This window comes from Arvicanthis niloticus, chromosome X, assembly GCF_011762505.2.
Source record: "Arvicanthis niloticus isolate mArvNil1 chromosome X, mArvNil1.pat.X, whole genome shotgun sequence".
Classification (NCBI taxonomy): Eukaryota; Metazoa; Chordata; class Mammalia; order Rodentia; family Muridae; genus Arvicanthis; species Arvicanthis niloticus.
Window position 1 is genome coordinate 41,947,126 of NC_047679.1, and position 24,346 is coordinate 41,971,471.

At 39.8% G+C, this 24,346-nt stretch overlaps 1 protein-coding gene across 6 annotated transcripts in view; it reads right to left on the reverse strand.

Annotated features, from left to right (window-relative positions):
* Gk (glycerol kinase) overlaps positions 1-19,890 on the reverse strand; it is a 73,423-nt gene extending 53,533 nt beyond the window's left edge. For 2 of the 6 annotated variants that reach the window (XM_034485385.2, XM_076918512.1), the window contains exons 1-3: positions 19,273-19,887; positions 4,141-4,214; positions 3,316-3,422 (exon numbers count right to left, since the gene is read on the reverse strand). In XM_034485385.2, coding sequence (XP_034341276.1) covers positions 3,316-3,422; positions 4,141-4,214; positions 19,273-19,350 — 259 coding nt within the window. In that variant the 5' untranslated portion in view covers positions 19,351-19,887. Of the gene's footprint in view, positions 1-3,315; positions 3,423-4,140; positions 4,215-19,272 lie in introns of all 6 variants that reach the window. The other 4 variants (XM_076918511.1, XM_076918513.1, XM_034485386.2 and 1 more) reach the window with 4 other exon arrangements.
* Between the last annotated feature and the right edge of the window lie 4,456 nt (positions 19,891-24,346).

Below are 24,346 nucleotides of genomic sequence, written 5' to 3' on the forward strand. Positions count from 1 at the left end.
CATTAAATTATCAGGGGAAAGCAGAAGCATGACTGAGCTGGTATAGCAGGCATTAGGAGATGTGTTCCTCCTTGGCTACAGGCTGTTGCTTGCAGAAGGAATCATTTGGATTGGTATGACTTTTATATTGGACAAATGGGTGTGTCAAAAAGATAGTTGTTATAATCTCAGCCCTTGGGAGGAAGAGGAAAGTGGGTCTCTTTGTGTCTGAGGCTAGTCTGGTCTCCATAGAGAGATCCAAGACAGCACATGGATTAGGAGGAAGAGAAGAAAAAGACAGATACATGTTTAAGTCTTACAGGCCAATTACTGGAAGGGCTCGAGAAATCCCTTGGTGAAGAACTCTGTATCATCTTCACATACAACACACAGCCCAGACAGACTAGTATACCGATGGTTCAGAAAGCCACCATATTGCATCCCATTTATCTGTCACAAAGGCAGAATGTCAATGCCAAGACCAGTTACTCTGGACTCTACAGTAAACATCCAAGCTGGCTTTATGCATCTGAGGCAATGTGACCCTTGACAACTGAGCAACTGAGCACTACTGAGTACCTGTTAATTGTTTATCCAGTTTCAGACTGTGAGAATATCTCCAAGAAAGAAGAGCAACCATTTGATGTATAGCTCACATAAATTTGGTGACTGCACTTCTAATTAGTTGTAAGAATAGCTGGCTGTTGTGGCGCATGCCTTTAATCCCAGCAGAGACAGGCAGAAACAGAACTCTCCTTCTCCAGCACCATGTCTGGCTGTGTGCCACCATGCTTCCTGCCATGACAAAAATGAACTAAATCTCCGAACTTGTAAGCCAGCCCAAATTAAATGCTTTCCTTTATAGGAGTTGCTGTGGTCGTGGTGGCTCTTCACAACAATAGAAATACCCTATCTAAAACAGACCTTGTCAAAAAAAAAAAAAAAAAAAAAAAAAAAAAAAAAAAAAAAAAAAAAAAAAAAAAAAAAAACCAAAAACTAACATAAAAATCAATAGTAACAACAAAAACAATCAAATAAAGAAAAAATAAAATTAGGAAAAAGTCTTAGAAATATGGTAAGTCTTAGACCCAAGATGACATTAAAAACAATCAAAAAATGTAGGAGCCCACATTTGAGCATGCACACAAGCACGTGTGCATGCATACACACACACACACACACACACACACACACACACACACACACATGGATGGTGATGGTGGTTCTTTCTATGGATAGTCAAACTACCTAACCAAATAAGTAAATAAATGATTTAATTTTTAAAAAAAAAAAAAAAAAGTGGGAAAAGTGGTACATGCCTGTAATCCCAAGAAACAGGGCCAGAAGAATCACAACAAATTTCAAGCCAGAAAGGTCTATTTAGTGACTCCTTGTTTAAAAAAAAAATATCAAACGCACAAATTGCAAAAACATAATACTAAGCTATAAGAGACATAAACATAAGCTTTAAGAGACATAAACATAAGCTATAAGAGACAAGGGATACCAATAACTATGTGTAGTTTGCACACTACACAATGTTCCAGCAGCCTTGGATAGCAAGTAACTTTGTCTCCCTGTATAAGTAATAAAAAGTAATTCATAGGGAGATTTACAACAAACTCATACTTTCAGGAAATGATTTCATAGAAATTCTATATGTAAAGTATTTGGACTTCATACACTATTCCTCCAAACTATTCCTCCCTCTAGTGTTTCTTCTGTAAATAAAAACTGTCTGCCCATCCCTGTCTGCCGAGTAGCAACACATATCCAGACACAACAAAAGAAAACAGAAACTACAAGAAGCTGAAGCATCACCTTTGACCCAACTCTTCCCCTTGCGTGACTACTCACTACTCTCTATACTACCCTTATAGCCAACTGATCAGCAGTACTGGTCCTTTCTCCTTGCTTCCATTTCACCACCTGTCAGTCATGACACCATACCATCTCAATAGTTTGACAGAAGACTCACACTGGTCTCCCTATGTTTAATGAACGTTAGGCCATCAGAATCTGCTTTCTACACACCAGGTATAAAGCTGCCTCTAAATTTTGAGTTATGACCTGTCCCTTCTGACACTAAAACTAACACTCAAAGTCCTACAGATGGCTGACAAGTCTCCCTTGATTTCTTCCATCTCGGTTCTATGAAATTTCTTACCTACCCACTCTGTCCTCTCAACTTGTTCATACTGTGTGTATAACATTGTGGTCTTCTTTGTGACTCTAGACTGTCAATTTATATTCCCACCTTGAGATCTTTGCATGAGATGTTTATTTTATATTGTCAGAGAATAAATTTAATTAATAAAAAGATTAAAACTCAATAGTTAAAAAGACAAAGTCAAATGCTACTAAATATTATAAAAATAAATAAGGAAAGAGTACATGAAGCCAAATAAAGAAAAGTAAAATAAAAATAGGAATGGAAACAATTGTCCAATAACAACAAAAGGCATATGCAAAATTAAAGAAATGTAAGAAAGGGAATAAAACTATGTTAGTTACAATTGTAGGACAGTGAAATTCCATAAGAAATTGTAAAGAATGAAAAGGAGAACCACAAATCTCCTTCACTGTGATGTTTCAATGTCCCTCAAGTGCCACCTGAGCTCCAGCATCTCCTTATCAGGCACAGATTTGAATTCACTATCTATTCTACTGAACTGGACAGTTTTAGGGCATTACTATAAAGAAATTCAAGGGAAATGAAAACAAAGAATGAGTAAAACTCAATATAAATTTCTAATTTCTAAACAGGCGATCCATTGACTATTTTATTACTTTTAAAATTCTTCTTTCTCTCATATAGTATACCCTGACTGCCGTTTCCCCTCTATCCACACCTCCTCCTTTCCCTTCAGAAAAGGGCAGGCCTCCCAGGGACATCAACCAAACATGGAAGGTTGAGCTGTTTATTTGTTCTTCAAATATTTTTCTCCAGTCACATGACTGACCCCTGAAGTCCCTTGAAATCTCAGCAAAAAAAAAAAAAAAAATCACCTCCTCAGAGAAGAGAAGCCCTCCCATGGCCGCCTCCTGTGTCTAAGCCACATAGGTACACTCTATCATATCTTTCATTTTTCATTTCCCACATGGCATTTGTTAGTATGTAAGATTAATTTGCATAGTCTTCTTTTATTGTTCCCCATGAGCATCAGAATAAAATGTAGGAGTGAACAGAGACTGAATCTTGTTTATTGTTTTGCCCACAAAGCCTCACCAAAAATCCTTGTTGCACATAAGGACTCAATTATAAGCTGAAAGCATAAATTCATGAATGGGATTAGCAGAGCTGGACTATATGCAGAAAATACTCGATGAAAATACCTTTGATGTTGGAAATATCAATATTGAGCTGTCCAAGTTTCTCACACGTTTTCTCTATACACTCATAAACGGACTGCAGGATTTCCTTCGGGTCTTGTTCTACCCATCTTTGGAACAAAAGGATAAACGTGTTAGTTTCCAAGAATTCAATACAAACTTAACAAGTTTCCATAAATACTTAACTTACTAGGTGGGCCTAGCACATAAGTGAGGAAATTAGGACAAAGAAAACATATCTGTATTCTACATTCTAAATGAATGGGAAAAATACCTATTTCCCATATATTTTTCTTATTCCTCACAAGCTAATAATAACCCATCCTTCTAAGGACGATCATTAACCAGGTGTGGTGGATCACACTTCAAATCCCAGCACTTGAGGGGCAAAGGCAGGATGACTGTCTTAGGTTGGTCTGTAGAGGGATACTATCTTGGTTCCAAAAGTCAAAAACAAAAGTAAAACACAACAAATTTGTAAAAAGTAATCATTTCAGCACAGCTAGTATCAGAAACACAGAAAGAAATCACTTCAGACTTAATGCAGAGTTTCTGATAGTCACTATTCCTTTGTTGCATTACAGTTGTGTGTGTGTGTGTGTGTGTGTGTTACATTACTTACACTTTGCTTTCTGTCAATGAATCCCTATGCTACCCATTGTTCCGCTATTTTACTACATTATAACTTCATTTCTTGACCACTCCCATTCTCTCAGGTCTTCTCCAGAAGGTGTCTGCCTAAGTTTACTATACCAATCCACAGCATACATGGGGTGAGAAAACCCAATAAATGCGATGTGTCTTTACATATTAAATTAAGAAACATACCCTTCTCTTGGGAATTCCTGTTTTATTTCTACTTGATGATGACTAAGAAGTTCAGCTGTTTTTGAATTGAAAACCTGAAAAACACATCAGTATAAAAATGCAAGTTGATGTCAAATTTGTTTAAAGTTGCATAGCAAATGAAGCTCTTATTAACATATAGAAAAGACTGAATCAGATGGAATGATGATCAATGATGTTTGGCTTATTCTTCAGACAGAATCACAAAACATTACAATGTGGATGTCTGTGATAATTCAGTCGTTAAGAGCACTTGCTATTCTCCCAAAGAATCCTGAGTTCAATTTCCAGGAGCTACTTCATCTGGCTTATAACCTCCTATAACTCCAAACGAATACACACACACACACACACACACACAGAGAGAGAGGGAGAGAGAGAGAGAGAGAGACAGAGACAGAGACAGAGACAGAGACAAAGACAGAGAGACAGAGAGAGCATACATACATACATATATATTATATTATTATATCTTAATATACATACATATATTAAAATGTATCTTAAAAACTGTATTATTACACCAGAAATAACTTCTCATAACCAGGATTGATGGGGACTCACATCTGAGAGTGTAGTGCTCAGGAGGCTTCGGCAGAAGAATCCATACTTGGAGGCTAACCTGAGCTACAATGTGACATTCTGTTGACAAAAACTATGGACAATTTCTCAAAAAAAAAAAAAAAAAAAAAACGTGGAGAGCTGGCTCCACTGTTTAGAGCACTGGCTGTTCTTCCAGAGGATCCTGGGTTCCATTTGCAGCACCCACAACCCTCTGTTACGTCAGTTCCAGATTGGACACCTCTAGCCTCCGTGGACATCAGGCATGCATGTACTGCACAGACATATGTACAGGCAAAACACCCAAACACATAAAATAAAGATAATTTGTTAAAGAAAACAAATGAAAGAATTTCTCATAAATGGAAATCTGGTCAGGGGCCTATGGCTGGGAATGGTATAGGCTCAGAAGGGAACCAACTACTACTGTTTTGCTAAATGGACATGTTATTAAACTGCCTTCTAAATATCCCTCCAAGACTCAGAGAACATCAAAGAGGGGATGAAGACAATGCAAGAGCTAGAGGATGAGTAGCTACGGCACAAAATGTCTTCTGGACATGACATGGTTGTCACCCTCATAAACTCACTTGCGGCTGTGTTTCCCTACACAGAGCCTACACAAGATAGAGAGGGGTTCAGGGGTATCGCCCTCCCTGACACACTTTTGGCAGTACCATTCTAATTAAAGTCAGTAGGTCACAGATACAATAAAAGGCAAAGTACAAGCAGGTCTTCTTGGGCAGAAGGGTTTCAGCAGCAAATGGAGGAAGAGATGAGTGAGGGCAATGGGGTGAAAACAACTAAATTCACTGTCCCCATGATTGAATGTGTTGAAGAATAAATGAGAAAATAAAAGAGAATTTCTCCTAAAAAAAGGAGATATAATAAAGCATTTTTTAAATGAGGAAATTCCTGCCAAGAGTGATGGTATATACTTGTAACCTCAACATTCTGGAGACTGAAGCAGGAGGATTGCCATGATTTGAGGCCAGCCTGAGCTACATACCAAAGCTGAGTCAAAAAAAAGCAGCTTTTTACCTCTAAATAAACCAAAATGTGCTCTACAAAATGGAAATTAATACAAGTAGCATGAACTTCCTTGAGAATAGAAAACCAATAATAAGAAGAAAAGTGGTATATCCTCATTCATCTTGGATGAGAAGAAAGGAAGATGCTCATGCAGGATGTTTTGCAGGGAGATGCAGTCGTATCTTTATTGAGCTCTTAGAACAGGAAAATAGAGCCCTGTCAGACAGAAGAGAAATGGCTAACTGGAGGCCCCACACCTAGGCACTCTCTCGGGGATCGTGTCATAAATTTCAGACCCTTGATAAAAAAAAAAAAAAAACATTTAAAGCTGGGGGAATGAAAGCTAATGAGTATATGATATATATGTATATGATATATATGTATATATTCCACATAATTTCAATAAAATAAAACAACACTTTAAAAAATTTAGCAACACTCTTTGTTAGACCTTGTTTCCACCAGTTAGTACTCTGGTGCTTGAGAATCAATTTTCTTATAGTTTCAGAAGAAGAATGCATAACTTAACTCAAATGTACTCTCCAAATCACTGTAATTACAGCACAAAAGTCATTTCTAATCAGTTCCTAGAGTAGTGTCATGCTTCAGTTTCCTATGGGAGAAAATTACCTGCTCAGTGCAGACTAAAAACAGCAACAGTAAAATGAGAACACTCTCTCTGACCAGTTGTTTTCTTCCCTTGTCATAACGTCACCCGTTTTTCTGGAGAAGTGATAAACATAAAGCAAAAAGGCAAATTCTAAAGTTCTTCAAGGAGATAAAATATCTTATAAATCAAAGGTTAACGCAACATCATAAAAAACCCTGACAGAACCCATGTCAGCTTATGATTTACAACTCAGTAGTAAAGTTGTGTGCCTAGGATGTAGGCTCTATTATCTGTAATTTATTTATTGACATATCACCAGGACACAGAATGGTACCTTGCACATTTGTTGAAGATTTGAAAACATAAATGTGTTCTATTATAAGTACTTACTGGAAGACAAATTATCAGATAAGAATAGCCAAGGTAGGTTTGGTGGCTCACATATGTAATCTAATAAACTGGGTGGCAGAGGCAGGAGACTTGCTACAAGTTTGAGACTAGCCTGATCTTAGATATCTGCATATTGAGTTACAGCTCAGCCAGGGGAACACAGTAAATAAACCAACGTCTAAAACAAACAAAAAGAAAGAAGAGATAGATAAAATGAGAATGTAGAGTGCTAGAGAAGTGTAGTTCAGAAGGAAGAATGTTTGCCAAGCAAGTACTGTAAGGCCTTGGGTTTAAAATCCAGAACTGCATAAAATTAGATGTAGTGGTATATACCTACAAACCTATAATTCCAGCACTTAGGAGCTATTGGCAGGAAGATCAAGGGTTCAAGGCCAAGCTGGGCTACATGAGACCCTGTCTGAATAAATAGTCAAGCATGATTATACATTCCTTCCATTGCAGCAGCTGGGAGGCTGAAGCAGGCAAACCTCTTTGAGTTTAAAATCAGCCTGGTCTACACAGCAAGTACCAAGCATAGCAAGGGAGATGCTGTTCCAAAGTAAATAAGAAACAAACAAACAAATAGAAATAGCAGGAGCTTGTTATGGGGATTCATACCTGTAATCTCAGAACTGGGGAGGCAAAAACAGGGGGACTCCTCCAAAATTTGAAGTTAGCCTCAGCTATATGGTAGGTTCCAGGCCAGCCTAGGCTACAGTGTGGGAATCTTTCTAGAGACTGGAGGAAACTAGGAAGATAGCACAATAAGAGCATCTTTCTAAAAAAAAAATAGTAGAGAGTATGACTGGGGAGATAAAAAGGTGTGTGTTTGATGTGCAAATATGAGAACCTCAGTTAGAATTACCAACACTGACATTAAAAACCAAGCCTGAGTTTATGTGCCTATAACCCCAACATTGGGTGGTGAAGATAACACTATCCCTGGAGTTCACTGGCTAGCCAGCCCAGACAAAATGGCAAACTTCCATAACAGTGACCTTGCCTTAAAGGAATAAGCTGGAAATTCATAGGGCAAGATACATATTGCATGTGCATGTGCATACATGGACATATGCACCCATACACTTACATGCATCCAATGTGTCCACCACACATATATGAAAAGAAATGAAGATACCCCTTTTCAAAGTCCAGCATGGTCATACTGGTTGTTACAGTTTATTTTTTCCAAGTTGACTTCAGGAGCCTTTACCAAGTCTGCCACCAGTTAATACCAACACTTGAAAGGATGAGCAGGATCATGAGTTTGAGGTCAGCCTGGGCTCCAGGAGACTCTGTCTCAGAAAAAAAAAAAAACAATCAAAACCAAAAAGCACAATGAGGTGGTGGGAGTAAGAAGACATGATTGAGAACCTGTGGCCCAGCATTTTCAGACAGTGCTTATTGCTTCTCTAGGCCTTTTCAGGAGCTGGGAAAGAGAGATGAAAACCTCCAGTTGGTCCTGCGAACTAAATTCGCATTCTGACTTCAGCTTCCACAATCAAGTTCTTTAAAAAATGAAGTTAACAATATAGTTTTAAGATGAAAACTAAAGACATTACCACCTAGAATCAGTGGCTCTAATACGCAATACTCATATTCACCTGGTGAGAGTCAGGAGATCAGACAAAACTGACAAATGGCTAAGGATTAGCTTTCTCAACACCAATTCAGTGTGTGCTGTCAACATGACACAAGCTAGAAGCATCAAGGAGGAGGGATCCTCAGTTGATCCTTGCCTCCGTAAGATCAGGCTTTCTGGCAAGGCAAGGCTGTAGGGCATTTTCTTAATTAGTTATTGATGAGAGACAGCCCAGTCCATTGAGGGGAGGTTCATCCCTGGGCTGGTGGTCCCAGGTTCTATAATAAAATAGGCTAAGCAAGTCAAGATGAACAAGCCAGTAAGCAGTATACCTCCATGGCCTCTGTATCAGCGCATGCCTCCAGGTTCTTGTCCTGCTTGAGTTCCTATCCTGACTTCCTCCAACAGCAATGGGGAAGTGGAAGCTGAATAAACCCTTTCCTCCCCAATTCACTTTGGTCAGGTATTTAATCACAGCAAACACAGCGCTTTCCTACTTTGACATCATACTACCAAAGTTATTACTTTTAATTACCTATTCCATAGTAATAATACAGAGAAATCTTTCCACAATACAACTTCTAGGCATATGAAGAGAAAAAAGATACGTTGTATGCAGACATGTGGGAGTCAGGTACAGGCTCCCAGAAGAGGTAAATTCTGGTTGAACAGAAATGGGTTATTTGAGGCAGGAAATACATGTGTGCAGGATGCATAGGTGGGCGAGAGTACACAATGACCTCTACTGCTATGATGGCCATAGAAGTGGGCAAGGGTGGGCTCAGGAAAGCCGCAGTATTGCACCTGTGGAGATAACAAGTATGGCACATGGAAGGTTCCATCAGGAGAGCAGCAACAATTGGGACTGAGAGACTTGTAACAAGAAAAGAGGAAGCATTCAGATACCACATGACATGTGGCAGCCTAGCATGTGGAGACAGTGTTATAAGACAAAGGATAGGGCAGGTACAGAACAGGAAAGAAAATGAAGAAAATGGAGATTACAGATGTGGAGGATCATATCTGTAATCCTAGCACTTGGAAGCCTGGAGCAGGATTCTTGAGAATTTGAGTCCAGCTTGGGTTATACACTGAGTTCCAGGCAGCCTGAAACCACAAGGCTCTGTCTAAATAAATAAATAAATAAATAAATAAATAAAATCACTATAGACAATGTTCACTTGGGGTGTTGCTATCTCAGAGTAAGAATGCCCAGAAGTCAGTTGTTCTTATTTCAGGTCATCTAAAGAAATATCTATTATCAGAACTCCACATGGGCCAGAGAACCATCAAGAACTTTATGTTTGCCATAATTCAGAGGCAAAAAAAGGACAGGGCTTGGAGGCACACAATGCTTAGGGAGGTGAAGCCCCTGCCCTGCCCTGCCCACATCAGTTGTTTGCTTTTCATTTATTTCTGAGCCTCATGAATTTCCCATCTGTGAAAAGACTGAATAACTGGTCACTGTAGTGCATGTTTGTAATCCCAACACAGTGAGTATGAGAACTTTACGCCAACCTAAGATTTGCTATACAGTAAGATACCTTATTTTTTTTGTTTTTTGTTTTTTTTTTAAAGACCAAAACAGTCTGAATAAAAATAACCTAAAAGCCAGGCACGGTGGCAGATGACTTTGATCATAGCAGAGGCAGGTGGATCTCTGTGAATTCAAGCCCAGCCTGGTCTACAAAACAATTCCAGAACAGCAAGGGCTACTTAGAGAAACCCTGTCTTAAAAACAAGGAAACAAACAAATAAGAATAATGATGATGATGATGATGATACTAATAGTAGTAGTAGTAGTAATAATAATAATAATAATAATAATAATAATAACCTAGAGCTAGAGTTGAAGAATTATATGTGTAATCCCAGAACTTGGGAGGCTAGACCAGGATTCTTGTGAATTTGAGTTTAGCTTGAGTTAAATACTGAGTTCCAGGTCAGCCTGAGACTGAGACTCTGTCTCAATAAATAAAAACCAAAAATGAAATGATCAGACATGGCAGCTTGTATCTATAAGCTCAGAGTTTGGGAAGTGGAGGAAGGAGGATTAGGAGTTCAAGGTCATTCTGTATCTGAGGCTATACTGAGCTAAATGAGATTCTGTCCCAAAATGCAAACAGATAAATCATTTACCTCTTCACATTTTGTCTGTGGATGTTACAGATTTAACACAGTAGTAAAACATTTGCTTGGATCCTGATTTAGATTCCCAGTGTCAAAATAATAAGGGGATGGGGCTAGAGAGAAAACTCAGTGGTAAAGGAGACATGGATGCTCTTCCAGAAGACCTGAGTTTTGTGTCCAACACCCATATGGTAGCTTATAAGCCTAACTCCAGTTCTAAAAGATCTGAAGTCCTCTTCTGGTCTAATTGAGTACCACATACATGCAGGCCATATACCCATACACATAAATATTTTTTTTAAGTAAAAGTAAAAAAGAGAGCAAGAAAAAAGTTAATGTCTGGGCTGGAGATATAGCATAGGTGATAGAATGTTTGCTAAGAATGCACAAAGCCCCGAATTTGATGTTCCACACAATAAACCAGGAATGCTAGTACATACCTATAAACTCTGCATGCAGGCAATAAAGACAGGAGGAACAGAATGTGAGGTCATCATCAGCTATAGAATAAGTTCAAGTCTAGCCTGAACTACATAAGTCCTCATATACATAAAAATAAAAGTTGATGTAGGAGGAACTTTGGCATGGTGCAGATATAGTATATATCCAGTTGCTGTTTCCAGGACTACAGTTGTTCCTACCTCCTCCTTCTACCTGTTTACTCTTATTACTGTGTTACCTAGAAATGATAGTAGCAGAATTAGATGTCACAAGATCTGAGCTGGGCAATGTGGCAAACACTTGGATTCCTAACACTTAGGAGGTAAGAGGCAGGAAGAGCTGGAGTTCAAAGACAGCTTTGGTTATGTAGCAAATTTAAAGGTCTGGGCTACATGAGATTCTGCCTTCAAACACACACACACACACACACACACACACACACACACACACTTTAAAATGTCACCAGATCTCTATTTCATGTCTACAACTAAATTACTATTCAATTTCACCGATAGTATGAACTGCAGAATGAAAATTGTTATTTTAAACGTTTTACAATGATCTGCTGAAACATTTTGTTGTATATATTCCCTAACTTGTAAAAGTCATAGAAAGAGGTCATGTTCACTTTCCTAAGTGTCCTGCAGGGTTTGCCTCTGGCATCCTGTAACAAATTTAGCCACACCATCATAAACATGCATATTCCTTTTCCTACCCACACAATCCTACCACATCCTACTCTTTTATGGTATACTAAAATTTACTATGTGATAAGACATTATTCAGGAATGTAGGTGGGGTGTGGTGGCACGTGACTATAAACCCACTATTTGGGTTTGAAGGCAGGAAAATTAGCAGCTTGAGCTTGTCTTCAGCTACAAGGCCAGTTTGAGGCCAGCCTGCACATTATGTCAAAAATCAAAAAAAAAAAAAAAAATGGAAAAAGGAAACCATTTTACTCAAACTTGAATGTCCAAAAATAAAAATACTAGCCACAGATGTATTACACTGCAAAACTGACCTGAAAAGGATTAATGGCCTAATGCCACAGAAGAAAACACAGAAATTATATTTTTTTCTTTCTTTTCTTTTTTTTCTTAGACAAGATCTTGCTGCATAGCCTAAGCTAGCCTCCAATTTGCAATCCTTTTGCCTCAGTATCATAAGATTACAGACATGCATTATCACACCATTTCCTAACAATGAGATTGCAAGGACCAGTGAGAAAAATCATCAGGTATGGGCATTGGCTACCAAGTCAGAAGACCTGAGTTCAAGTACTAGCACTTGCATGATTGAAGAATCAACTCTGGCAAACTGTCCTCTGACCTACACATACACACACAAACACACACATAGAGATACACCTTTACCAAATAAAATGTAATTTAAAAATATTTTGAATTAAATCAGGGCCTAGAGGAGTTGAGATCCCAATATTCACATGGGATAACTTCAGTACCAAGTGATCTGACACCTTCTTTCTTTCTTCCTTCCTTCCTTTCTTCCTTCCTTCCTTCCTTCCTTCCTTCCTTCCTTCCTTCCTTCCTTCCTTCCTTCCTTCTATAGGACTCACACAGACACATATATACAGATACATGCATACAAAAGTAAATCAAATTCTTAAAAAAAAAAAAAAAAAACAGGGACTGGATACATGGCTCCACTTATTTTTCTAGAAGAACCAGATTCAAGTCCCAGTAACCACATCGCAACAACTATCTAGAACTCCAGTTCCAGGTAATCTGATGCCCGCTTCTGGCCTCTGACCTGCATCAGGCATCCATGTAGCAGAGTCAAAACACCTATACATGTAAAACAAAAATAAAATAATTTTTAAAGGCAAAATTTGCTGGTATGATGGTTCAAGGGCAAAGGTACTCGCTGCCTGGCCTGACGACCTGAGTTCAATCTTCAAGACCTACATGGTTAAATCACAGAATAAGCTCCTGGAAGTTCAGGTTTTTGCAAGTACACACATTAACACACACACCACACATTATATTTAATAAAAAGTTTTAATGAAATTGTAGGCTAGGCGTGATGGTACACCCAGCACGTGGGACATGGAGACAGGCAGATTAGGAGTCATCTGTGGCTACATGCTGAGTTTAAGGCCAGCCTGGGTTATGTAAGTTCATCTAAAATGAGTTTGTAAAGCAAGGCGTGTAGCTCAGCTGTATAGCTCCTGTCTAGCATTTACAAGGCCCTATTCTTGGTCCCTAGTACTACAAAATATTTTATTTCAAGACATGCTGACATCTTATAGCTACTGGCCAAACTTTACATTTCCCAAGTTTTTCATTCAGTCAACATATCTCAGTCCCAAGATGCTTATGTTGACTCATGTGATTGCTCATAAAGAGTAAGTAACTATTACATGCCTTTAGGGAAGTATAAAATTGAAAGCTCCTAAAAGCTGGGCATGGTGGCTCATTCCTGTAATCTCAGCACTTAAGAAGGTAAAGCAGGAAGATAGTCATGTGCTTGAAGCTAGCCTAGGTTACATTGAGTTCCAGGCAAACCTCCAGTGGTAGGACTGTCTCAAAACAAACAAACAAACAAACAAAAAACCAAAAACATATGTATTGAATAAGAAAGGAGAAAAAAGGAAGAAAGAAAAGAAGAAGGAAGAAGAAAGGAAGAAAAGAAGGAAAGAGAGAAAGAAGGAGGGAAGGAAGGAAGGCAGGAAAGAAGAAAAAGAAAGGGAAATCTGTCTATAAGTCTTTTGAGATCTCTAAGTATAATGCGACAACTGGGGCCAAGGCACTGTTTCTTGCCAAAGTAAGCATGGAACTACAATTCTTGTCATTCTTTATAAACACTGGCAGTTGGAACAAAATGATTACACAACCATTATCCACGATGACACACCTGAGCCCTGCCCAGGACCCACTGAACCTGAGTCACAAAATGATCATAACCTACAGGACTTACTCAAAGCAGTATTTATTCATACCTTGTGAAACCAATTAGTAAGAATATTTTTCTTGGTGAAGAGTCATTCCTGTACGGCTCTAATCCTATAATCAGAAGTGACATGTGACTGGCTAGGTCCTCCTTCAATCTCTCCCCTCTTCACCATTCTCCAAGCAGTGGTATAATCTGCCTCAGAGTATAAAAGACTTGGACTTGAATTCTTGCTCCACCAGTTATGTGGCATGTGACCTTGGGCCCAATCCTCAAATCCTCAGTCACAATCTCATCACCCAGGTAAAGGCGTGTCCCTGAACACTATCTATACCTCATCAAATGACAGCCGACTGTGTCCTTGACATCTTTCAAGTCACAACATTCTCCAAAGCTTTTTGTAAACATTTAACTTAATGGGGAAAAAATTAAGTTACCAAAGTAAAGAAGGAAGTTGACTGCTATAGCTGAAACTTCTTGTTCATAGAGAAATTGTCCCTCCTTAAAACCTGTTACACTAATTCTCTTTCCAAGAAGTTCCTACTCTGCAACCTGTGTAGCCATGTGCCAACACAGGTTCACTTTCCTATCAGACAAGTTGGGGATTTTCCTCTAGTACAAAACATTTGCACCAGATCCCAAAACTTAGTTCTGTGACAAGTTGAGAAATAAACATGGGGGTGGAAGAAATGGCTCAGTGGGGAAATGTGAGTTCAACCAAACCTGATGATCTGAGTTCAATCAACCAGACCTACAAGGTGGAATGAAAGAAGTGACTCCCAAGCATGGCAGTGGTGGTAGCGCACACCTTCTATCCCAGCACTCAGGCAGCAGGAAGCAGAGGAAGATGGATCTCTGAATTCAAGGACAGTCTGATTTATAGAGAGAGTTCCAGGTCAGGGCTATACTGATAACTCTGTCGTTAGGGAGAGGGGAGCCTAAAACAAATAAACAAAAAAGTGGCTCTCACAAGTTGTCCTCTGACTTCTACACAAGTACCATACTGTGTGTGTATTCATGCACACATACTAATACATAGTAAATAACTAGATAAAAATGTAAAAAATAAATTTGAGAGAAAGAAATGTGATTGAAATGAAAGGTCTAGGGGCTAGAGAGATTCGTCGATGGTTCAGAGCACTTGTTCTTCCAGAGGACCCAGGTTCAAGTCCTAGCACCCATATAGTGGGTTACAAGCATCTGTAACTCTGGTTCCAGGGGATCAGACAGACTCTTCTGGCTTCCTTGGGCACTTCGCACATGTGGTACACATACAAGAATGCAAGTAAAACACCCACACATGTAAAGAAAAATGGGAATAAAGTGGAGGGTCCACTACTAAAATCTAAGAGCACTTACTTAGTGCTCTTTCATCCTCAGCACCACAAAAATCAAAATAAATAAACTCTACATGAAGAGAGAAAAGCTCTGAGTAAGGGGTTGGGGGAAATTATGAAGACAGAGCTGTTGAGCTACTATTTATAGGTAGAATAGAACCATAAAAAACAGATGGGCAACATAGAGTAAGAGGAGGCAGTCACCTTAGATGAAAGAGAAGAAATATCTTTTACTACTAATAGATTTTTTACTAGTAGAAAGGGGAAGAACGCCTAACAAGGCTATTGGTCTCCAATAATTCAAATATGTAAATGCAATGAAGACTAATTAGATTGTGTAGATATCTTTATCTTTGTGAGCTTCCTCTAACAGTTCCTACACAGTACACCCTTTCCTGAGAAGGTAAGCAATTAATTTTGAGTCATCATTGCAAGATGGAGCAGTGACAAAGGAACAACTCCTGGGAATCACCTTGTGACTGAAACACTTATTCAGCAAATCCACTATCTGCACTCCCTGGGGAGTGGTTTACAACCAAAGGAAATACTACCTTGCTAAACCATTCCCAAGTTTTCCCAATTACCCACTTGGCCTTTGAAGCATGATTTCTTAGTTGTTTCTTAAGGAATACACGATGTTATCCATCAACATTAATTTTTAATTATTTGCCATTTAGTTTTCTTTTCTTACTCATGGTCTCACTATGTAGGTCAAGTGGGCCTACAACAGAATAGCCCAGGGAACACTCAGCAATCTTTCTACCTTAGCTTTCTAAGCACTGAGGTTACAAGTGTGTACCACCAGGACTGGAGAGATGGTTTAGGGGTTCTTCCAGAAGACCCAACTTCAGTTCTGTGGCTCCTGTGTCATGCAGCTCCAGGGATTCCTTGTCCTCCAAAGGGATCCACATACAAGTGAAACACACACACACACATATGCACACACATACAGACACACAATCTAAAACAAAACAAAATAAAAAGGATTAGCTACCACATCTGACTTCTAACTTTTATACATCCTTTTCCAGAAAAGAATCTTCTAAAATTGAACATATATGGTTTTAGCATGAAGTACCTTTCTAGGGCCGTACATATCCTAGGTAGTGCTCTACAAATGACCAAAGATTCCCAATTTGAAACATATGTTTTGTTTGGTTGGTTTTGTTGTTGATGTTGTTTTTTCCAAGACTAGGTTTCTCTTTGTAGCTCTGGCTGTCCTGAAATCACTCTGTAGACCAGGCTGGCCTTCAACTCAGAGATCTGCCTGCCTCTCTGCTTTTCAAGTACAGGGATTAAAGGTGGTGTTTTAGATCAATTTCATGGAGCCCAGGCTGACCTAGTGGATGTGAACTTCTCATCCTTCTGCCTATCTACCACATGTGGGGATTTCAGGCATATATACCACCATATCCAGCTTTTGACACTTAATATTGTTCAGGTTAGAAACTCAAAAATCATTATAGCATTATGAACTTGATAAATTCTTTCTCTATCAATGTAAAAAAAATGCTTTAGGTAACAAAGTGTGAAGGGCAAGAAACAACCTGCAGCGTGTAAAAAGACTGCCTGGACTATAAAGGTAGTAGCATTATGAAGACCCCAAATGAAGGCAAGCTCCTCATAGAGCTGGCTAAGGAGGACACCTTTAAAGTTATAAACTATTTTACTCACGTTCATATAGGGCAAGGCTATACAAACTTGGAAACAATTATCATGCTTTGCTTGGCTTCCTCCAGTGCTTTGAGTTAATAGTTATTAATCACTTACGAACTGGAAAGAGAATTTAAAAAGCAGTGAAGTTTTGCCAAGGACTCTAAAGCACCATCTTTTATTAGAATAAATGGAAGATCTGACCTGAGACACTATTGCCAGTGTGCTTGCCCCCTTCAACCTGCCTGGTCCCTACAGTCATTCACGTGTGAATTTTTAAAATTATTTGTATTACATTTATTTCTTTTCTATGATGTGTGTGCATGCCACAGCACACATGTGAAGGTTACAGGACAGCTTGTGAATGTTGTTTCTCTCATTCCACCAAGTAGATCCTGAGGACCAAGATCAGGTTATTAAGATGGGCAGCAAGCACCATTATCCATCCACTGAGCCATCTCTCCAGCCCTGAGTGTGACAATTCTCAAATATGGCTTCAAAATTCAACCAACATGGCTGATTGTGGTGGCTTGTGCTCATAATTTTAGTACGTATGGGGCTGAGGCAAAATTACTACAAGTTTCAAACCACCCTGTGCTACTATTGAGTCCTGAACAGCCTGAGCTATATAACAAGGTACTGTCTTAAAATAATCAGCTCCAGGAGAAATGGCTTAGCATCTGAAAGCACTAAGTGCTCTTCTTTGATTACCAACATTCACAGGGTAGCTCACAACTGTCTAAAATTCAAATTTCAAGAGATCTGACATCCTCTTTTGGCCTCCTCAGGCAGTAGGCACACACATGGCTTATACGTGAAGACAAAATAAATACCCACTCACATAAAATAGACACATTAAAAATAATCTCAGTTATTCAGTCAATGTTTTAATAAGCTCAGAAAAAAATGATTTTTGTAGCTGTATTATTGTCACAGATATATTAATCAAATCCAGCCAAGCGGACTTATTTATGATTCAGGATTCCTTTATGAACATTTATATGAACGTAAGACAAAATGAACCCTACCTTTTGCTATCAAAAAAGTTTAAAATGCAGATGTGAAACAATGATTGGGAAACTCGAACCAGGATGGTCACTAAGGAATATTTAAATTGAAAGTGGACTGAAAGTTTCTTAATTACAAAAAGAAAAAAGACTTCTCATGACCACAACCCAATGCAGTTTTTAGTCAAGTGCTAGTGGAAGAAAACACACACAGGTGTGTACGTGCCCATACACACAGGTGTACCTGCGCACACTCACCAGATGATACAGGAAGAGTTGGGGGTATACCTTAGTGAGAGACTGCCTGCCTACCATGCTACCAGCAAAGACATCAACCCCTAAGGGTACAAGGTAAATAATTGAAGAAAATTCATGTTTGATAAAGAAATAAAGAGGGAGGTGATTAATCACTAAATATTTACATCAACTTTCCAGGTTAGTCAAATGCCCACTGAAGCATGGGCTTTTAGCAGTTCTCTACTCACTTCAATTACTTTAAAATGATCTCACTGAACTGAATGCTAGCTCACTTCAAGAGCAAGTTTCCTAGCTGTGAGCAAGCAGCGGCTCATGCCTGTAATCCCACCACTTGCCTGGATGAGGCAGGAGGATCATGACTTACAGGCTTCTCTGGAGTAACTAGGCAGACCCCCGTCTCAAACACAAAACAAAAATGAAAAGGAAGAGCTAAACTTCTTCACTGCCAAACAAGCCAGGAAAGAGATGTTTAAACAGCTCCTCGTTATGGTAATTCTTGTCATGCACACTAAATAGAATTGCCCTGTCACATTAAACAGTCGAGCAGAGTGGTCAATATCTGATGATAATGGTCAAAGTGTCAGAACTGAAATTATTAAGCTCTTGAAATAAAGATACAGAAAATCGTAATGTGTCCGTTTCCAATATGTTCCGCCACCCCCTCAGTCTATCCTCTTCAGTTTCTGTGGAAGAGGATGACAATGCATCAGCATGCTAATACTTTATTCGTTCTACCGCTTGAAAGGACGCTATGTTGGGTTACCACAGCCGTGACACAGCTTTCCCTCCATCCAAGGACGTCCTGTGCCCAGCTGGCCAAACGCTCCTAGGGAAGACCGCAGCAGTGTCAATGTGACCACCTGTCCCCTACTGCACCCGGGTTGCTCTGCGTGGATGCTCCAAGAGTACTCACTCTTTTGGGGAAAAGAATCTCCCTGTTGGTACGTGACCTGGCTCCACCATCAAGGCTAAGACTGCTCAACTCTACTCCGGGAGGGAGGGGGGTCCTAGGAGGCCAAGATTCCCCCCTCAGACCGGGACAATCCCAGCATGATAGGTCCCCTTTTTGGCCTCCCTTCCTCGCCCCAGGAGCTAGGGCCCAGGAGAACAAGAGGCGCGGGCTGAGGACGCAACACCCCGCCTTTCCGTCCTCCAGCTAGTGTCCCAGTTCAAGGGGCTGAGAAGATGTCACCCTGGGCTCACCAAAAAACGTGTCGAGCTGGTACCCTGGTCCACTGCTCCCACCAATGGCCCCAGAACTGCTTTCTTCGCGGCTGCCATGGAAATTAGTCAGCTTCAGAGAGGAGAGCTTAACACGGCTGGTCTCCGGGGTGACTGTGGAGGGCTGCGGAAGGCGGAGCGGGGAGAGCGGAGGGCAAAGCAGCGCGCTTCTGCAGAAGGCTCGCGCTGCTCCTAAGGCAGCCCCTTTACTCGCGCTCGGCCGCGTCGCCCCGCCCCTCAGGCTCAGGCTCCGCCCCGACCTGCATTCCCTAAGGTCTCAGGAGGCGTGGCAAAGGGGGGGGGCGCTGTCTTCCGGGCGAACCAATGAGGGACTAGAGAAAGAGGCCCCCGCAGCAGGCCAATCAGAGGGTTGTGAGACGTCACGGGGGCGGGGCCAGCGCGGGGGTCACGTGGTTGGGGACCGGAGGCGCTTTTTCCTTTAGCCAGGCTAAGGCTTAGTGGAGGGCGGAGCCTCAAATAATATTCCCCGCGCCTGGCCCTGAGGCTCCCACGGAACCCAGAGACTTAAGCCTGCAGGAGCAACGTGAAGTGCAGAGCCGCCTCTTCCCTTTCTGGTAGGCTGTGCAGAGTGCGACCTGACTCGCCTGGTGGACGATCTCGTCCTTTCATCCCCGCTCTTCCCACGCTCCGCGCGCTGAGCCCCTGTTAATAACAATAAGCTCTTCGACCCGCATCAATTTGGGGTGCAACCAGCTGCTGGAGCCAAAACGAATCCCTCACCTTTGTAGGCCAGGCCGAAGGATGCGGAAGTTATTTCGGTTTATCATGTAAGGAAAACGTGTCAAACAGTTGTCTTCAAGAACATCAGTTTGACCAACCACGAAGGAAACACCCAGCACCTCCCAGTCCTGAAGCGCCCTTGACTCTTTCGCTCAGCTTCACTGAGTATGCCCTCCCCTGTGCGCCATTTCCGCTCTTTATTAACCACTGTGGACTAGGTTGGGAGCCAATTGGGATTCTCACTTGACCTTGAATTTACCTTGCCTAGATCATTTGGAGGCGTGCGTTCTAAAGGCTTCCAAACTTTGAGCTGGTTCTGCAGTGAGAAATAGTTTTTGAATTTACCTTGCCTAGATCCTTTGGAGGCGTGTGTTCTAAAGGCTTCCAAACTTTGAGCTGGTTCTGCAGTGAGAAATAGTTTTCAAAACAGACTGGGGCTGGTGTTTGTGGGCTGCTCATTGCACTTGCATTTTTTGTGTATAATAATTATATGCTGTATACTCGTGTATATTTTAAAATATTTTCTAAAAGCACTTTTATCTATGCTATGCATTCTATGTATTTTTTAGGATAAAAGAAAATTTTATTACATAAACAAACATTATACAGGCATTTTAAAGCATGTGAACAAAATTATTAGGTAAACAGATAAAATTTCTCTTTGACCTTTAATTTTGGCATTGCCTCTGTTATCTCATTTCGCACACACACAAAAATGTAATTAAGGCTTCTTCATATTCTAAAATAGATGATAATTTCTGTAAAATTGTTCAGCCTTTAATTTTCATTATATCAATTGTTCAATTTGCTTTGAGTTCTAAATGTCATTTACTAAAATTATAGTGTCATTGTGCGGGGGGTAGGAAATAGAAAGGAAAGGCTAATCATGTCTAAGTTAAATGATGACTATATGAATTTAGCCTTTGTATTAATAAATAATAGTTGAGTCAGTGGTGACATAGAAGGTGGAAGTAGGGCCCTTTTGTCAAGTACAATTGTTCCATATAAGTTTTTACCAACTTATTAGAGGTAAGTTTTAAATCACAAGAAATATGGTCTTATCCCAAAAGTAATGAGACATGAAAAAGATTTTTTTCTCACTAATTAATGGGGTACAGATCTAAACAAAGAATTCTTAATTGAGGAATACCGAATGGACAAGAAGCACCTAAAGAAATGTTCAACATCCTTAGTCATCAGGGAAATGCAAATCAAAATAATCCTGAGATTCTACCTTCACATGAGTCAGAATGGCTAAGATCAAAACTCAGTTGACAGCAGATGCCTGCAAGGATATGGAGAATGAGAAACACTCCTCCATTGTTGGTGGGATTACAAGCTGATACAACCACTCTGGAAATCATTCTGGCAGCTCCTCAGAAAATTGGACATAGCTGAGGACCCAGCTATACCACTCCTGGGCATATACCCAGAAGATGCTCCAACATATACAATCCTATGTATTTCATTCTATGGCATACCAATTTTTTAACATCTTGATTGGAAAAAATAACATTGAGCTTATTGAGTGATTTTAGTGCAAGTCTATAACCCACTGTGGAGGAGGATCAGAAAGGAGTTCAAGGCCATCCTTGGCTACCTTACCACCAAAAGAAAGAAAGAGAGAAAGGAAGGAAGGAAGGAAGGAAAGGGAAGGGAAGGAAGGAAGGAGGGAGAGAAAGAGAGAGAGAGAGCAAGCTCAGACATTGATTTTGTAAGCTACCATGCTTTCTGTCGTCTTCAGAATTGATACTGTTCCCAATGTCTTTCCATCCATTTCCCAAATCTCACACTATTTTGCAGTGCCCAACAATTTTCGATAATTTCCTTCGCTCTGTGCCACCTCACTCATCCATATTTGTTTATATACTTTGTGTGTATTTATATAGTTTGACCACGCTTGCTATTAAAGCACAATTACCTGTCCTGGTGTTCCAGATGAGGACTGTTTTATAGAGATGCTGTACTTATTAAGAATTGATAAGCTTTCAGGTAAGTCAGTATTTTTTAATTTTCTGGAGTAGAATAAGAAGCAGACAGTCAGACAAATATTAAGACACTCAGACAACGTTACTGTCAAATTTGTGATAGGCATTAATTGAATAAATTATATGGGCAAGGATTCTCTTAGTTCTAGAAGTCACTAAGAACAAAGCCACAGACCTTACTATGTTGAAGCATTAAAAAAAAAAATCCTGACCACATCTGAACTTTAGCACAGTTGTGGCTCAGATTCCAACAGGACAGCAAATTATTTGTTTAGCAGCACAGTAGGGATCAGAATTCAGTCGTTTCAGATGAAATGAAAGTAGAAGCACATGAAAGAGCCTTAAATTCATTTTTACTGTGGTTCTTATAACAGTGTCTATCTCACAGCCTCACTGCTGTCAGCAAAACAAATGTGAAAAGCCACGATATTATTTTAATGTTCCCAGACCAGTGATATCTCAAATGTCCTTTAAAAAGAAACAAGCAACAACATTTTAAAAAACAGAAAATATGTCCTAAGTAGAGAAATCTAGTTCAGCCTATCTTAATTTCCACACCATAAATATTTACTCTAAACTTTCACAGCTTTATTGTCTCCCTTTTATCTGGCCAGACTGACATGCCTGAGATTCTAGCACACGGGTAGGTAAAGGCAGAATGATCAGGGGGATGAGAAAGGGGGAAACCACAGCTTTGGTCCAGAAATTATGTATAAATGTAAAACTGAATAATAGGTACTGTGGCTGTTTTTATATTGTCAAATGAGACAGTATTAAAATGTTGAAAGTAACACTAGGACAGTTGAATCCCAAAGAGAACAAATAATCTGCATATTTGAGATCAGCCAGTCTCCAGTGACACATCCAAGACTAAAATTTCATTCTGACATGAAACCTAGTGTCCTTCATAACAGCCTAAAGGAGTGGAAGCTGGAGGGAATTAGAAAGGAAAATGGATGAGAAAAAAATGAGGAAAAAAGAAATGCTCAAGGATTCATCCTTGACCATCCCCCAAACCACTAATACATATGTAAAAGCAAAGCAGGAGAAGAAACCCTCAGTGTCTTGGCTCTGCCAACCAACACTTAATCATCATGACCTCAAGTAACCTATGGCTTTCTTTTGCTCACTTGCAAAATAGGGAAAATGTCACTTATAGTGACGTGAATGAGTTACTGAAACTTAACTGATGTAATGTCTCTGGAAGGATGGTATAAGCAGTACAACTAGGCAGGAAAGGCAAAATTCGTGTATTTATATTGTCAAATCGGCTTGTACCAAGGAAATCCAGGTGTGAAGGCTAGGAGGGAAGTGCTTCATGCAAATAATTTAAGGAGTCTGAGTCATCTAAAGGATACATACACAGGCGTTATTTTCCTTTCCTTCCTCCCTCTCTCTGTTCCTTTCTCTTTCACCAGGTCTTAGGTAATCCAGCCTAGCCTCTCCATCTCTATTTTGCCAAGGGGATTTAGGTAGATCCGGCTACCTCCACTTCCTAGTGTGGGGATTACAGATGTATGCTACCACCTCCAGCCCTTCCAGTCATGACTGGTAGAGCAGGAAGCCAGTGTTAACCCCTGCTAGAGAATCGTTGGTTGCTTCAGTTAATCCCTTCTCTGGTTTTTCCTGTTGTTAATTTACTTATGCGGACTTGGCATAAACAGAAAACCTATTATTTTTCCCTAAAGAATATTCTGGCAACACTCCTTGATCCTCTCATGTTTGCCTAATAACTAGCAGTTATTAATTGGGTGTGGTGCCTTATACCTATAAGCCCAGCCATAAGGAGACTGCGACAGGAAGAATTAGACAGGAGCCAAAGAATTAGAGGCCAGCCTGGTTATAGCAGGAGACCCTGGTTGTTTGTTTGTTTGTTTGTTTGCAAACAAAAAAAAGCAAAAACAAAAATTTTGTACTTAATTTTCAACCTAATCTATTTGGAAAGCTAATGTTTTCTTAATTCTTCCTGTGTTTTAATGATGTGTATGGGTTGATATAGATAATAAGCATGTAAGATTTTCCATCTCAGTATTAGTGTCAGTGTTAGAAATGTTTATTTATTGAAAAGCACGGACAAATATCATTTTATCAACTTTGAGTGACTTGAGCAGATCTGTCAAGGGTTTGTGAAAGGTGGCACCAGGTGGAGAAACAGATAAGGAATTTAAACATACTGGATTTTTTTAGCCTGTTTGCAACTTAGAGAATCTATTCTTATGCATATTAGTAATCTGAACGTGAATTTAGCCATGTGTTGCAGTCCTGAAATTCCAGTTATTTGGAAGGCTAGATGAAGAACAGTCATAAGATTAATACCAGCCTAGGAT